This window comes from Chlorocebus sabaeus, chromosome 22, assembly GCF_047675955.1.
Source record: "Chlorocebus sabaeus isolate Y175 chromosome 22, mChlSab1.0.hap1, whole genome shotgun sequence".
NCBI lineage: Eukaryota > Metazoa > Chordata > Mammalia > Primates > Cercopithecidae > Chlorocebus > Chlorocebus sabaeus.
Genome location: NC_132925.1, coordinates 83,178,019 through 83,193,005, shown reverse-complemented (window position 1 = coordinate 83,193,005; position 14,987 = coordinate 83,178,019). Strand labels below are relative to the sequence as shown.

General features: G+C 37.8%; 1 protein-coding gene across 13 annotated transcripts in view; it reads left to right on the top strand.

Annotated features, from left to right (window-relative positions):
* The window catches only part of CCDC66 (coiled-coil domain containing 66), a 56,937-nt gene that overhangs the window by 477 nt on the left and 41,473 nt on the right, over positions 1-14,987 (top strand). For 7 of the 13 annotated variants that reach the window (XM_007984666.3, XM_038003779.2, XM_007984660.3 and 4 more), the window contains exons 2-7: positions 1,233-1,297; positions 1,946-1,971; positions 6,074-6,515; positions 8,858-9,023; positions 9,214-9,317; positions 11,355-11,476. In XM_007984666.3, coding sequence (XP_007982857.3) covers positions 6,074-6,515; positions 8,858-9,023; positions 9,214-9,317; positions 11,355-11,476 — 834 coding nt within the window. In that variant the 5' untranslated portion in view covers positions 1,233-1,297; positions 1,946-1,971. The remainder of the gene's footprint in view (positions 1-1,232; positions 1,298-1,945; positions 1,972-6,073; positions 6,516-8,857; positions 9,024-9,213; positions 9,318-11,354; positions 11,477-14,987) is intronic. The other 6 variants (XM_038003778.2, XM_073010017.1, XM_073010016.1 and 3 more) reach the window with 4 other exon arrangements.

Here is a 14,987-nt window from a genome sequence, read left to right as displayed (position 1 = left end):
GAATGTTGGAGCGCCCGATTAGTTTTAGGTGCACGAGGCGGGGAACTGAGGCTTCTCAAGAAATCGATGTAGTACCAGTGCCTAACACCTAGTAGGCGCTTCTTACGTAGGGGCGAATAAATAGAAAGGACTGGTGCATGGTCTTAAATCACTCGCAGGTTTGATATTTTAAGAAGATGAAAAGCCACCAAACTCACACTTAACTACACATCGTTCAGCAAATGTTGTTATGTTTTAGAATCTGAGGATATGGAAATAAATAAGATAGCGTGTCCCTTAAGGAGATTACAGTGTAGTGCGTCATTGAAGATACTTTACCATTCAAGGTCTTTTCTTTCTTGGTGACGTTTCACCAACATAAACATGATCTGTTCATAACCCTGCAATAGGGAAAGCTGTAAAACCTATTCTTTCCAGTGTTTTACCTTTAATAGTTGAGGTAATTTGATTTCCCCTACCTAAGCAGCACCGCAAATTTCGCATTCCTAATCAGACCTTTCCCAGCCTCTCTCTCCCTTGACTGGCTTGCTGGATTTAATTTTCTCTGAATTATGGACTGTATGTATGCGCTGCCATTTTTGTTTTCAGTGGAGTTTTAGGACCTTAACAGACATTCAAGTTTTGTTGGCAGTGCCTGCTGTTACTTTATGCCTTTGCTTTTGACATGCACGTATAAATATACTAAATATCAATACTAAATATCATACTAAATATCAATATGTATTATTTGAAATATTCAAAGTGGTACTCCTTGCTCAAGCAGTTACTAAACTTGATGGCGTTGTTAGTAGTCATTTACGATGCTCCAGCACTCCATAGAATGTGTTAGTCATGAGTTCATTATGAAACTAATGAATGGTGGTTAAATATATCTTGCTCCTTAACTTATGTGAGGCGTTTTGGTAACAGCATTATTTTTTCCAGTCTAGAATTATAAAAAAAAAAAAAAGGTGGTATAACTGAATTGATAGTTTACCAATAACAAAATGAGGTTTCAGGTTAATGATAACAATGCTTGTATTATTGAAGAGTTTCAAGAATTTTCCCTGTAGTTGTGGGTTTTATCTTGGATTGCAAAACGTTTTTAATAAAAAGACTGGTTTGATGTGTACAAGATTTCTGCATAAATTCAAAATAATGGATTTATTGTCAAGGTTCAAATGAAAATTTCTGGTTATTTAAAATGTTGCGGTTTGTTAAAAATGAGAGACAACTTTCTTTTTTTATTGCAGAGATGGTTTAAAGCTTGAAACTGAATTACTGGATGGAAAAACCAAGCTAATATTGTCTCCATATGGTATGTTATGTTACAGAAATCTGAAATGTTAAATTTTAAATTCGTAAATAAAATTTATATTAGTTCAACCGACTTTTTGCTTGTAATAGAGTGATATTTAAATATTTTGAAAAAAGCTGTTTCCTCAAACTTCTTCAAATTTACTTCTAGCCAAATCGGATTACAACACTGCTTACTACTGTCAGTATTCGGACTCATAACATTTAATGTCCCAGTGTAGTGCGTGTTCATTATATTTGCATATAGCAAATATCCTTATTGCCTGAGGAATAATACAGGTGAAATTTATGTAATTATGTTCTTTGCACGTAAAGAATGTGTCATTTGAGAAAAGTTTATAATAAGACCACAGTAAAATGCTAAAGTCACTTTTAGTATTCGTTTTTAATCTCAGTGTACTTTGGTATCTTCTCCTTCGCATTTTTTTCTGTTTATATTTTTCCTTGGAAAGATAAAAACAAAAATAAAATAGAAGTAAATACTTGAACTGGATTAGGAAAGAACACTCAGTCAAGATCTAAAGTTAGTGCTTTCGAGGATAATGTTGCCACTTTAAAATCTTACAACAATATTAATTACAGTTTTCTTGCATGACCACCTTAGTATGTTTTTGGTGGACAGTTTAGTAATTTTTTTTTTCTTTTGTAGAACGTAAATCAAAAATTTCTGTGAAGGTAAGCCATATGACTTTGACCTGACCTGTTTTCGAATGTAAAATGCAGTTTTCTTTACAGTGGTTAGAAAATAATTCCTGGGAAATATCAGGTGTTCTGAGGGATTTGGAATTATAGTGAGAAGTTATTTTCTTGCTTTCAGATTGGTCCTTTCACAGAAATTGAATCATTTTAGGTTTAAAAAGCCCAATAGAACCTCTTTCTCTAGATAAGTGCTATTCAGTAAAGCGTCTGTATTAATGGAAGTGTTCATTAATAAAGTCAGTATTATTGAATATGGAAGCCACTAGTCATGTGTAGTTATTGAGCACTTAAAATGTAGCTAGTATGACTGAGCAACTGAATTTCTAATTTCCATTAATTTTTAATGAAATTTAATGGATAATGGACTGTACTGGACAGTGCGGCTCCAGAGATCTTTAAAAATAGATATTCAGACTTTAAGCAAATGTTTTTTGTTTTCATACTCAAAGTCCATTTGCCCACACCAAAGGGGAAATTTAATTCACAAATTGTAGCATGCATTTAGCTTTTTCCTTTAAAAGGTTGCACTTGAGCCTAAGGGTAGTTTTCCTTTTAAATTATTTTCCCTTATTAGGAATCTATTGTGCTTTTCTTCTGCAAAATACATTATCACTATGTTTATTTTAATTTTTGAGACAGAGTCTCACTGTGTCACCCAGGTTGGAGTGTAGTGGCATAATCATGGCTGCATATCTTCCTCCTCCAGCCTCCTGAGTAGCTGGGACCATGTGCATGAGCCACCATGCCAGGCTAATGTTTTAAATTTTTAGTAGAGATGGGATCTCATTATGTTGCATAGGCTGGAATTATCATTAAAAAAATTTTTTTGAGGTTAGGCATGGTGGCTTACGCCTATAATCCCAGCACTTTGAGAGGCCAAGGTGGGTGGATCACCTGAGGTCGGGAGTTCAAGGCCAGCCTGGCCAACATGGTGAAACCCCATCTCTGCTAAAAATACAAAAATTAGCCAGGCATGGTGGTGCTAGTCCCAGCTACTTAGGAGGCTCTCTGAGGCAGAAGAATCACTTGAACCCTGGAGATGGAGGTTGTAGTGAGCCGAGATCGCACCACTACACTCCAGCCTGGGCAACAGAGCAAAATTCCTTCTCAAAACACAAAAACAAAAAAAGCCAACTTTTTTGATACTTCTACTTTTCTTGTTACCTATTTCTTTTTTAATTTTTAGATTAATATCAGTAGGAATTTATCTTCTCCTCTTCCATAATTTACTACAGCCCCCTTTTCTTTTATCTTTACAATGTCTTAAAGTCTTTACTTGTCTGTAGATAGAACCCAGTTTGGATGATGTATCACTTTGCCTTTCAACTCTAAGCCCTTGATGGCTTTACTTGCAGGTTTAATCAAGGTGAAGAAGTTGCTGGAGTACCCAAAATATCCCTCAATAAATAGGTGAAGATGATCAGAACAATTCCACAAGCTACATATAAAAATTGTTTCTCTTTCTCTATCATATAGTTATATACCCTGTATGCTCCCCTAATCACAGACTACAGATAGTATGTTATTCCTACCCCTTTCCGTATTAAAAATTGCAACTAACTGCTACTGCTGTTATTTGAAACACATTCACAAATACAGTGGCCTTTATCAAGTACCTAGATGAAAAGCTGTTTGTAATGGTTGATTTTTATCTTCTCCAGGCTGATTTGTTACAGAAGCCACATTTGTGAAGACATTTTATTGTCATTTTAACCAACTCAAAACATCTGAAGATCCCTTTTATAAACCTATAATGAACAGAATTACTAGTCTTGGATTTTTGGTAGGCCTATAATAAAGTTACTAGTCTTGAACTTTTGATTACTAGACTTTTAATTTTTAATTAAGAAATTCTATCAGCTGTCAAGAGGTGTTTTAGGATTTTTTTTTTTTAAGAGTAACTAATATGTTCTCAACTAATGTTGAGCCTAAATTGTTTACTGCTTTAAAGCAAATTGTTTGGGTTTATCCCCATTGCATTTGGGACTTCAAAATACTGATGCAACCTAAGTTTCCCTTCTGTATTGATTGTTTTCAAGTTTATCTTCCCATATTGATAGAGGTTACAGAGATCCTTCTCATTTCTTTTTGCTCTTTACAGACTATAAACACCAAAATCAGTAGTATTTTCTTCCTTTTTTGTTTTGTTTTTAGTTTCCCAAATTTCACAGTTCGGCAGCTAGATGTTGAATTCTCTTTTCTACAAGTTATTCATGAATTCTGTCTGCATAGTGCTTTTCTTTGTTTCTTCTAATGGGGTAAGCTCCTGAGTTACTACAACGCCAAAAGTCTCTTTTCTCTTTTTTCCCATTTCCCACTGGTTGAATTATTGTAATCTCCATAGTGTGTTCTTTAAACACAGCTGAACTCTATCTCATTATCATCAAGTTTAACATATATGTGGTCAAAGTGCTTTCCTAATTCTATCAAAATCTGTGCATTTTTCTTTATTATTTTTTTCTTTTTTGAGACAGGCTCTCTCTGTCCAGGCTGGAGTGCAGTGGAACAATTATGGCTCACTGCAGCCTCAACCTCCCGGGCTCAAAGGATCCTCCTGCCTCAGCCTCCCAAGTAGCTAGGACTACAGGCACATGCCCACACCACCATGCTCAGTTAATTTTTTAAAATTTTTTGTATAGACGGGAGTCTTCCTGTGTTGCCCAGGCTTGTCTCAAATTCCTGGGCTCAAGCGATCCTCCTGCCTCATCGTCCCAGAGTGCTGGGATTATAGGTATAAGCTGCTGTGCCTAGCCTCCTACATTTTTCTTCAGTCCATGGTAATGAAGTAAACTTGGTTACTTGCCTAATTTCTTAGGTTTATAGGAAGAGAAATGGGAAACGACACATAGTCCAGTGTCGTAAGTAATTTATTAAAATAATGGATTCTAAAACTCTTACACTTAAAATAGTCTCAAAGATTAGTTGAACTATAAAACAATAAAAAAATTTTTATGAGTATGTCTGCATGTGAGAATCAGTGACATACTAAAAGGTATTTGTAATATTAGTGCTAGGTAGCACATTTTATATGTATATTTTTTGTTTGTTTGTTTTAGAGATGAAGTTTCGCTGTTGTTGCCCAGGCTGGAGTGCAGTGGCATGATCTTGGCTCACTGCAACCTCCGCCTCCTGGGTTCAAGCAATTCTCTTGCCTCAGCCTCTTGAGTAGCTGGGATTACAGGCACCCACCACCACGCCAAGCTATGTTTTTTGTATATTTTTTTTTAGTAGAGATGGTGTTTTACCATGTTGGCCAGGCTGGCCTTGAACTCCTGACTTCAGGCAGTCCACCCGCCTCGGCCTCCCAAAGTGCTGGGATTACAGGTGTGAGCCACTGCACCCAGTCCACATTTTATATTTAAAAATGTTACTTTTCTCTGATTTTTACTGGTCTTAGGATCCTGGCCCCATATAAATTGTGAAGTCAGCTGATATTAAACAAATCCATTGAACATTGTCTTTATAATAATGAAAAATGGCTGGGCATAGTGGCTCACGCCTGTAATCCCAGCACTTTGGGAGGCCAAGGCAGGTGGATCACCTGAGGTTAGGATTTTGAGACCAGCCTGGCTAAGAAATCCCGTCTCTACTAAAAATACAAAATTAGCCAGGCGTGGTGGTGGGCACCTGTAATCCCAGCTACTCAGCTGGCTGGGGCGGGAGAATTCTTCAACCCGGGAGGTGGAGGTTGCAGTGAGCTGAGATGGTGCTGTTGCACTCCAGCCTGGGCAACAGAGTGAAATGCTGTGTCAAAAGAAGGTAGTTAAAAAAATTTTTTTTAATTAAAAAAAAAAAGAAGAGGTAATGTAGGTGGTATAATCTAATGACACTAGATTCAAAGCTGGAGTATAGTGGAGTTGTCCTATAACAACTATAATAAAAGTTCCTGAAGTAAGATAATTTCTAGTTGTTGATGAAGATTTGGAAGTATTAAGAGTTAGTTTCTTATGGTTATATTACCTAAATAGCAAAATGGAAAAAAGTTTAGAGGACTGATTTATCACAGATCATATAAATAAAGATAATTGTTGATTTTTCTTGGACAGTTATAAAGAATAAGCTTCTCGTGTTTTAACAGATGGGAAATAAGACCAAGATTGCAAAATGTCCTTTAAGAACAAAAACTGGGCACATTCTAAAATCAACACAAGATACTTGTATAGGAAGTGAAAAGCTTTTGCAAAAGAAGACAGTTGGTTCAGAAACATCACAGGCAAAAGGTGAAAAAAATGGAATGACTTTTTCATCCATTAAGGATTTATGTAAACAATGTGTAGATAAAGACTGTCTTCATATCCAGAAAGAGATTTCACCTGCAACCCCTAATATACAGAAGACTAGAAACACCATAAATACATCTCTAGTAGCTAAACAGAAGCCTCACAAAAAACACATCACAGCTGAAAACATGAAGAGCAGTTTGGTGTGTCTAACACAAGACCAACTACAACAGATTTTGATGACTGTAAACCAAGGAAATAGATCTCTTTCCCTGACTGAGAATGGAAAGGAGGCAAAAAGTAAGATTTTTCTAAAGTTTTCATGAATTTTGATTTTTTCAATGTGTGTTTTAGAATGTCAGATTCATTGGGTTTTATGTAACTGTGACTCTTAAATTCTAATTTAACCTGTCAATCTATTAAAATAATTGTTCTTTCAGAGGACTTTCTCTGATGTGCAAAATTATTTTTATAGTTGTGCCATATTTTAAGGTTAGTGCTCAGAATATTAAGAAACCCAGTTTCTGTGGATTTTAGAAAAAATGTTAGTACAAAAAACTATTATATTTATTTTAGAATATAGGAGGCTTTACTCATATTTAAAATAGTTATATGAAACATTGTTAAGAAAAAAACCCATTATGGTATTTCCAGTGAAAATTAAGGAAACTTTACTATGACTATTTGACTTGAGTTGCTGAAAAACACTGCTTTCCTGGCTGCTGCATTTAATATTCCTGTTCCTCATTCCATGCTAAGAATTGGCAGTACTTTTTTTTTTTTTTTTTTTTTGAGACGGAGTCTTGCTCTGTATCCCGGGCTGGACTGCAGTGGCCGGATCTCAGCTCACTGCAAGCTCCGCCTCCCGGGTTTACGCCATTCTCCTGCCTCAGCCTCCCGAGTACCTGGGACTACAGGCGCCCGCCACCTCGCCCGGCTAGTTTTTTGTATTTTTAGTAGAGACGGGGTTTCACCGTGTTAGCCAGGATGGTCTCGATCTCCTGACCTCGTGATCCGCCCGTCTCGGCCTCCCAAAGTGCTGGGATTACAGGCTTGAGCCACCGCGCCCGTACTTTTTTTAAAAAACAAAGTTAACACAGATTTGGAACGAACAGTAGAGTGTTACAAGCTTTCTCTTTCACAAGTCCTGGCATTGCATCATGTTTTTAAAAGCCTTCTAATTTCCACTTTGGGATAAGGAATTGCGAATATGAAGACAATAGAAATATCTAAAATTTTATTAGGCAATAGTGAAATAAATAACAAATTAACAGTTCACATGGAGAGGCCCCACAAATGGTTTGGGGACCCAGTAACTCCTGTATATTCCCATGATACTCAAGATGGAATTCTTTACTCTCTTGTTATAGATTATTCTTGGTAAAATGAGGGAGCTGGATTTTGTCTTTAGGGCTAAAATTCTAGCAACAACCTACTTATTAGGCATAATGAGAGATCATATCAACAAAGTTAAAAGCAGAATTTGCCTAATCATATAGACATTCATATTAAGTATGCTTTCTCTTCATTGGGAGAACTAGCACATTCAAAAGAAATCAGAACATTTCTTGAGCCAGCCCATGAGCCCTCTGTAAAACATCTGATTTTGCTATCATGGCTGGGACATAGAGACAATTCATGAAAAGGTTTTCCACTGATTTCACAGCTAAATAAGAAAAGTAATGTCAAGGTAATGAGTATTTATCAAGATATTTGTATTTATTCCCCTTTAGATTGTGATTTGTGTTATAATTTTTATTTATTCATTTTTTGAGACGGAATCTCGCTGTGTTGCCCAGGCTGGAGTGCAGTGGCGCAATCTCGGCTCGCTGCAAGCTCTGCCTCCCGGGTGCATGCCATTCTCCTGCCTCAGCCTCCCAAGTAGCTGGGACTACAGGCACCCGCCACCACACCCGGCTAATTTTTTGTATTTTTAGTAGAGCCAGGGTTTCACGTTGTTAGCCAGGATGGTCTAGTTCTCCTGACCTCATGATCCGCCCGCCTCGGGCTTCCAAAGTGTTGGGATTACAGGCGTGAGCCACTGCGCCCGGCCAGTTTTTATTTTTAAAAGCATGTTGGCAAGAGGAAATGGAGATTTGTTTTCTGTTGTTGCTCGCTTGTTTTCTTCCTTATTTGATATAAGAAACTGTAGGACTGTGGTCATGAGCAAGCCATTTAACCTCTGGGCTTCAGTTTCCTTTTTTTTTTGAGATGGGATCTGGCTGGAGTGCAGTGGCACAATGTCTGCTCACTGAAACCTCCACCTCTTGGGCTTAACCCATCCTCCCACCTCAACCTCCCAAATAGCTAGGACTACAGGCGCGTGCCACCACATCTATCTAATTTTTGTATTTTTTGTAGAGACAGGGTTTTGTCATGTTGCCCAGGCTGATCTTTAACTCATGAGCTTAAGCAATCTGCCCGCGTCTGCCTTCCAAATTTCTGGGACTACAGGTGTGAGCCACCACACCCTGCTTCCTTTTTTCCTTTTTGACGGGAAGGGAAGCTTAAAGGCACCTCAAGGATTGTTTTGAGAGTTAATTTAAGTAATGTATAAGACATGTAAGAACTGTATAGCACTATGTCAAGTATTGTAATAGATGTAATTTAGTGGTAATTTTAAAACGTATTTTACCTCCTAGGTCAACGTAGTCTACATTTAAACAGTATCTCTAATCAGCCAAAGGATGAGAATATTATGGGATTATTCAAAAAAACTGAAATGGTTTCATTTGTCCCAGCTGAAAGTAAATCTGTCTTAAATGAACATCAGGATACATCTAAGCAGTGTGAGCAAAAAATTGCCATGTATGTAACTCCTGTCTGTTACTATTGTGTGGTCATCTTTGGAATATGGTTTTACTTTTCCTTTACTTGCATGTGAAATAGTTACTCTGAATACTTAGAGCTATTTAAAAGCTTATTACTTAATATTTATGGAGTCAGTTGTATAGAAATGTATGATACAGTTTCTATTATCTTTTGTGTTTTACCTTAGAGAGAATGAATGGAAACCAGCTGATATATTCAGTACTCTGGGGGAAAGGGAGCGTGATAGAAGTATGTTGGAAGCAAAAAAAGCCCAGTGGAGGAAAGAGCTAGGTAGGTAACTTTCACACCTTTATTATAGTTTTATTGGGTTAAAGAATATGTATTGAAGCCAGGCGCAGTGATTCACACCTGTAATCCCAGCACTTTGGGAGGCCGAGGTGGGCGGATCAGGAGGGCAAGAGATCGAGACCACCCTGGCCAATGTGGTGAAATCCCATCTCTACTAAAAATATAAAAATTAGCTGGACGTGGTGGTGTGCGCCTATAGTCCCAGCTACTTGGGAGGCTGAGGCAGGAGAATTGCTTGAAATTACAGATTTCTGTTATAGTCTTGAAATTTCGTTAGTGACTAAGAAATATCCATTACTTCTTTGACTGAACTTGGGGTTTGCATATCACAATTTGCAAAATGTGTGACCTAGCAGTTGTATTTCTTAAGAATAGCTATGCCAAAGGCATGAGATGGGCTTCACTCTAGTTGAAAAACTAGTAAGTCTTGTGAGGCCATCACTAACTTGGCTGGGATGGGTGACATAGAAAAAGAGATAAGCAAAACCAGGTGAGTGGCTCACATGTAATCCCAGCACTTTGGAAAGCCGAGGTGGGAGGATTGCTTGAGGCCAGGGGTTCAACATCCGCCTGCTGGAGCAACAGAGCGAGACCCCATCTCTACAAAAAAAAGAAAAAGAACTACTTGGAAATGACCGGAATGTTTTGTGCTTTAATCATTTTTTGTTGTTGTTGTTGTTTTGAGATGGAGTTTCATTCTTGTTGCCCAAGCTGGAGTGCAATGGCGCCATCTCAACTGACTGCAGTCTCCTCTTGCTGGGTTCAAGTGATTCTCCTGCCTCAGCCTCCTGAGTAGCTGGGATTACAGGCGCCCGCCACCATGCCCAACTTACTTTTTGCATTTTTAGTAGTGATGGGGTTTCACCATGTTGGCCAGGCTGGTCTCGAACTCCTGACCTCAGACGATCAGCCTGCCTTGGCCTCCCAAAGTGCTGGGATTACAGTCGTGAGCCACCACACCCGGCCTTATGCTTTAATTATTTTAAAACTCAGTTTACTTTTTTTTTTTAATTTGTCTCAGTAAAGCGCCTCTATTTAAGTCATGCTTCCAGTAACATTCTTGGAATTTAAATTTATATATCATTGAATTTTGTATTTAAAGAACTGTTCATTGGGGGTTTAGTTTTGACTATATCTGTCAGACACAGGGTTTTACGTTTTTTTACTTGTCAGCAATTAAGAAATAATAGCTAACATTTATTGAATATTTACTTTGTGCCAAGCCCTATATTGAGATAGGCACTAGTATTATCCCCATTTTATAGAAGAAACCAAAGCTTAGAAAGTTTACCAGCAGTTGGCCGGGTGCGGTGGGCTCACGCCTGTAATCCCAGCATGTTGGGAGGCTGAGGCAGGTGGATCACAAGGTCAGGAGATAGAGACCATCCTGGCCAACATGGTGAAACCCGGTCTCCACTAAAATACAAAAAATTAGCCGGGTGTGGTGATGTGCTCCTGTAGCCCCAGCTACTTGGAAGGCTGAGGCAGGGGAATCGCTTGAACCCGGGGAGGCGGAGATTGCAGTGAGCTGAGATTGCGCCATTGCAGTCCAGCCTGGTGACAGAATGACTCTATATCAAAAAAAAAAAAAAAAAAAAAAAAGAAAGCTTACCAGCAGCTTGCTAACAGTCACATAGCTAGGAAATTCTTGAACTTGAATTTTAACCCATAGTTCTCTACTTCAGAATTCTAGCTTTTAATTCTCTTAATAATAATTGAATGAACATTACAGGAAACTAGAACCTCATGATAATTGACAAAATATAAAATAAGTTATTCCAAAAAAATTGCTCCTTATTGGTAATTGTGATTGTACCATACTTAATTTTGGTTCTGATTAATTTTTTCTTATTCTGTGTCCCTAAAAAATTATTCTGTACTTCGTGAGTTAATCTCCTTCCTAAAAAAAAGTTTTGATTAGATCCGTGTTGGTATCTGCATTAAGAAAGTCATGATTTGTTTACATGGTTCTTTTTTTACAGTTTTTGTACATGTTTTTAAAAAGGACATTATTTACAGATGAACAGGTTGCTCTAAAGAAGAAAGAAAAAGAAGTTTCTGAAAAATGGAATGATCCTTGGAAAAAATCTGAAAGTGATAAAATAATATGGGAAAAACTTCAAATTCTTGACCAATCTAGGGTAAGACATCTTAATTGCAATTTTTAAAATGCTAAGCAGTGTTCATATTACAGAATTTATTTTTAAAGCTTATTAAAAAAAAAATTTTTTTTTTTTTTTGAGATGGAGTTTATCTCTTGTTGCCCAAGCTAGATTGCAGTGGCACAATCTCAGCTTGCTGCAACCTACCCCTCCCGGGCTTAAGCAATTCTCCTGCCTCAGCCTCCCGAGTAGCTGGGACTACAGGTACTCACCACCACGACCAGCTAATTTTTTGTATTTTTAGTAGAGATGGGATTTCACCACATTACCCAGGATGGTCTTGAACTCCTGGCCTCATGTGATCTGCTGGCCCCGACCTCCCAAAGTGCTGGGATTACAGGCATGAGCCACCGTGCCCAGCCTATTTTAAAAAACTTGTCATATTGTTGGGTTTGTGTGTGTGTGTGTGTGTTTTTATTTTTTTTAAAGCAACAGGGTCTTGCTCTGTTGCTCAGGCAGGAGTGCAGTGGTGAAATCATAGTTCCCTGCAGCCTTGAACTCCTGGACTGAAGGGATCCTCCTGCCTCTGCCTCCCAAATGGCTGGTACTACAGGTGTACTCCACCATGCCCAGCTAATTAAAAAAAAATTTTTTTTAGAGACAGGGTCTCACTGTGTTGCCCAGGCTAGTGTCGAACTTCTGACCCCAAGTGATCCTCCCACCTTGGCCTCTTGAGTAGCTGGGATTGTAGGTGTGAGCCACTGGGCCTGGCTCATAATGATATTTTAAAACAGTGTTATTTTGAATTTAATTATGACCTCAACCAGTCTCTATTTACATTCTCTAAGTTGTCTCGTTGTCATTAGGTGAGTGTAGAGGCTCCCAAGCACCTCCTTTAGAGTCTTATAAAGGAGGTCTGCAATTTTTGAAGTGAATACAAAACTCTGCCACTAACTATGTGTAAGTGTTTAGCTATCAAATATACACATATGCCAAGTGTGCCTTGTGTAGTGCTTTTGTGATTTTTAAATTTTATCTGTGGTAATTTTGGGTAAAGAAACAGTGTCACTGTTTTTCTATTGATTTTTAAACTTCTGCTAGCTCTTCAAGCATTCTATCACAGTCTCCTAGCCAGGTGATGGTGGGCCAAGCTGATGGGGCATTCACTACTTAGAGCTAGTCAGACTTTAGCGGTAAGTCCTAAGTGTCAGTACTTTGGATATTTAAACCTTTTAGTGTTTGACCTCTAACCTATTTTCCTTGAAGGAGAGAATCTTAAGTCCTACTTATTTTTAGTTATCAGTTGATTTTTACTTGAGTGTATTATGCTTCATTCGCCTTCATTTCTTTTTTACATTTATTTCCCTTCCTCCTTGTGAACATTTACATTTTAGCAAATGTATTCTGAAAATAATGCAGTGACCTAAAGGGATGGTTCTCCTAAAGATACAATTCTGGTGGTAGATACTTTTGGCACTGTGGCCTAATTAGGTAAATTTCTTATAGAACCCCTTCAAGTTAATTTTTTTGCATGGCTGTCTGTTCTGCTTCGTGTAGAGCTGACTTGCCTACATTGAATACTTTTGTTATCTGTTGATAATTTTACATTAACAAAAGCAATGAAATCTGAATTGCATTTGCCCACAATCCCAAAAGCACTTTGACTGAAAAGGCAATAAGGTTGTCTTGGTAGAACTCATTTTGGAAAATTCTATAGCTCTGGGTGATAATTTTAAGTGTGTAAAGTTTAGAAGTTGTATGCAGACACCGTTAAAAACTAGCTAAAACTAAGTTTTCATGAAATTGGTGAGGATCAGTTGTTGGCTTTTATTTTCAACATCAGGATAAAAAATCTGTAATGCTAAAAATGTTAATTTCAGTTGCCAAATTTTCAGTTGAAATGTCAGTATATAATTTATGATTTCTTACTTTGCATGGCTTTTTAGGTCATTTATTATCTGGGGATAATCCATATCATGATTGTTAATGCAAGTAAAGAACCATTTGAGGTGACTTTTAGGTTTTAAAATATTTCGTATATATTTTTCAATGATAGTATTTGTTAGCTGATGAAATGATGAGGCTCGTGAATTTGGTAAGGAGAACTGTATTTCTCATCAGTGGTTGCAACCTGCAGCATGGCCATTCTGACAGGCTGGGAAGCATAGCCTTTGGCGGGCCAGGAGGCAAAAACTTCAAGGTGGTGGGGAAGGGAACAGGAATTTATGCTGAGTGAAGTGGCTGAATATACATATTTAATAAGCTATACGAGGAGTCATGAATATTTATGAAAGGAGAAACACGCATACACAATTGAGTTTTATGCCCCTTCATGGGTCCCATGTACAAAAAATGGCAGCGTTGGCATGATCCAAGGGTAGAGTTTTCAGCCCTCTGACATCAAAAAGCAAAGCAGAGGACACAAACCTTTTGGCCAGAAGCATCAGGTGGTTGGTTGGTGTCAGTGTTGGCATCTTTTGAAGGGCTGGTTTCTGTTTGGCCTTTAGGCTAAATAGTGGTTAGCCAGGGAGGGAGGAGGTATAATGTGGTGTGTCTGATTTCCCCCATCCACTCATGGCCAAGAACTCAGTTTTTAAGGCACTTTTGGGTCCCCTTGGCCAAGAGATGATCCATTCAGTTAGTTGGGGGACTTAGAATTTTACTTTTATTCCTCATGTGTATCTTTTTTTTAATAATAAAAAATCCCAGTAAAGTTATTTAAAAATTTTTTGGAAACAAAAGTTGTGGGGGTTTATGATGGGTGGACTACAAAATGAAACACATGCAATATCCAGGACTGGACAACCAAGAGTTAAAAGAGTATGATTACTGGCCCATTTTTTTTACTATTTAAATGCAGTTTTTATGTATTTGTATGTGAATGTGGTACAAAATTGGAGAGATGTTATTGAGGGAAAAGGAATTTGCTGTGTAACAAAAAAGCCCTCTTCTCAAATACCTTAGAGCAGTTGTTTTCAGAAATCCCAGCTGTAGCCACAACTATTTATACTATTTGAATAATCTAGTTAGCCTCTTTATATAATTGGGAGGGAAAGAAGTTTGGTTGTAGGCGGTCACCAAAGCTTTGGTTGTTAAAACATGAGGTAATGCATATAAAGTGCTTAGAATAGTGACTGACAACAGAACAAATGCTAATGAAGTTTTGTTCTACTTATAATTTAAAGAGTTGGGGGTCTCACTTTGTTGCCCAGGCTGAACAGGTGCAGTCATGTTGCACTCCAGCCTCGAACTCCTGGGTTCAAGTGATCCTCCTGTCTCAGCCTCTGACTGGCTTATTTCACTTAGCGTAATGTCCTCAAGGTTTACCCATACTGTAGTATGTGTCAGAATTTCATTTCTTTTTAATGCTAAATAACATCTATTGTATGTATATACCATGTTTTCTTTATCCATTAATCCATGGGTAGAAATCTGGATTGTTTCTACCTTTTGGCTATTGGGAATAATGCTGCTATGAACATTGGTGTATAAATAATCTTTCTGAGTTCCTGCTTCAGTTCTTTTGGGTATGTACTCAGAAGTGGAATTG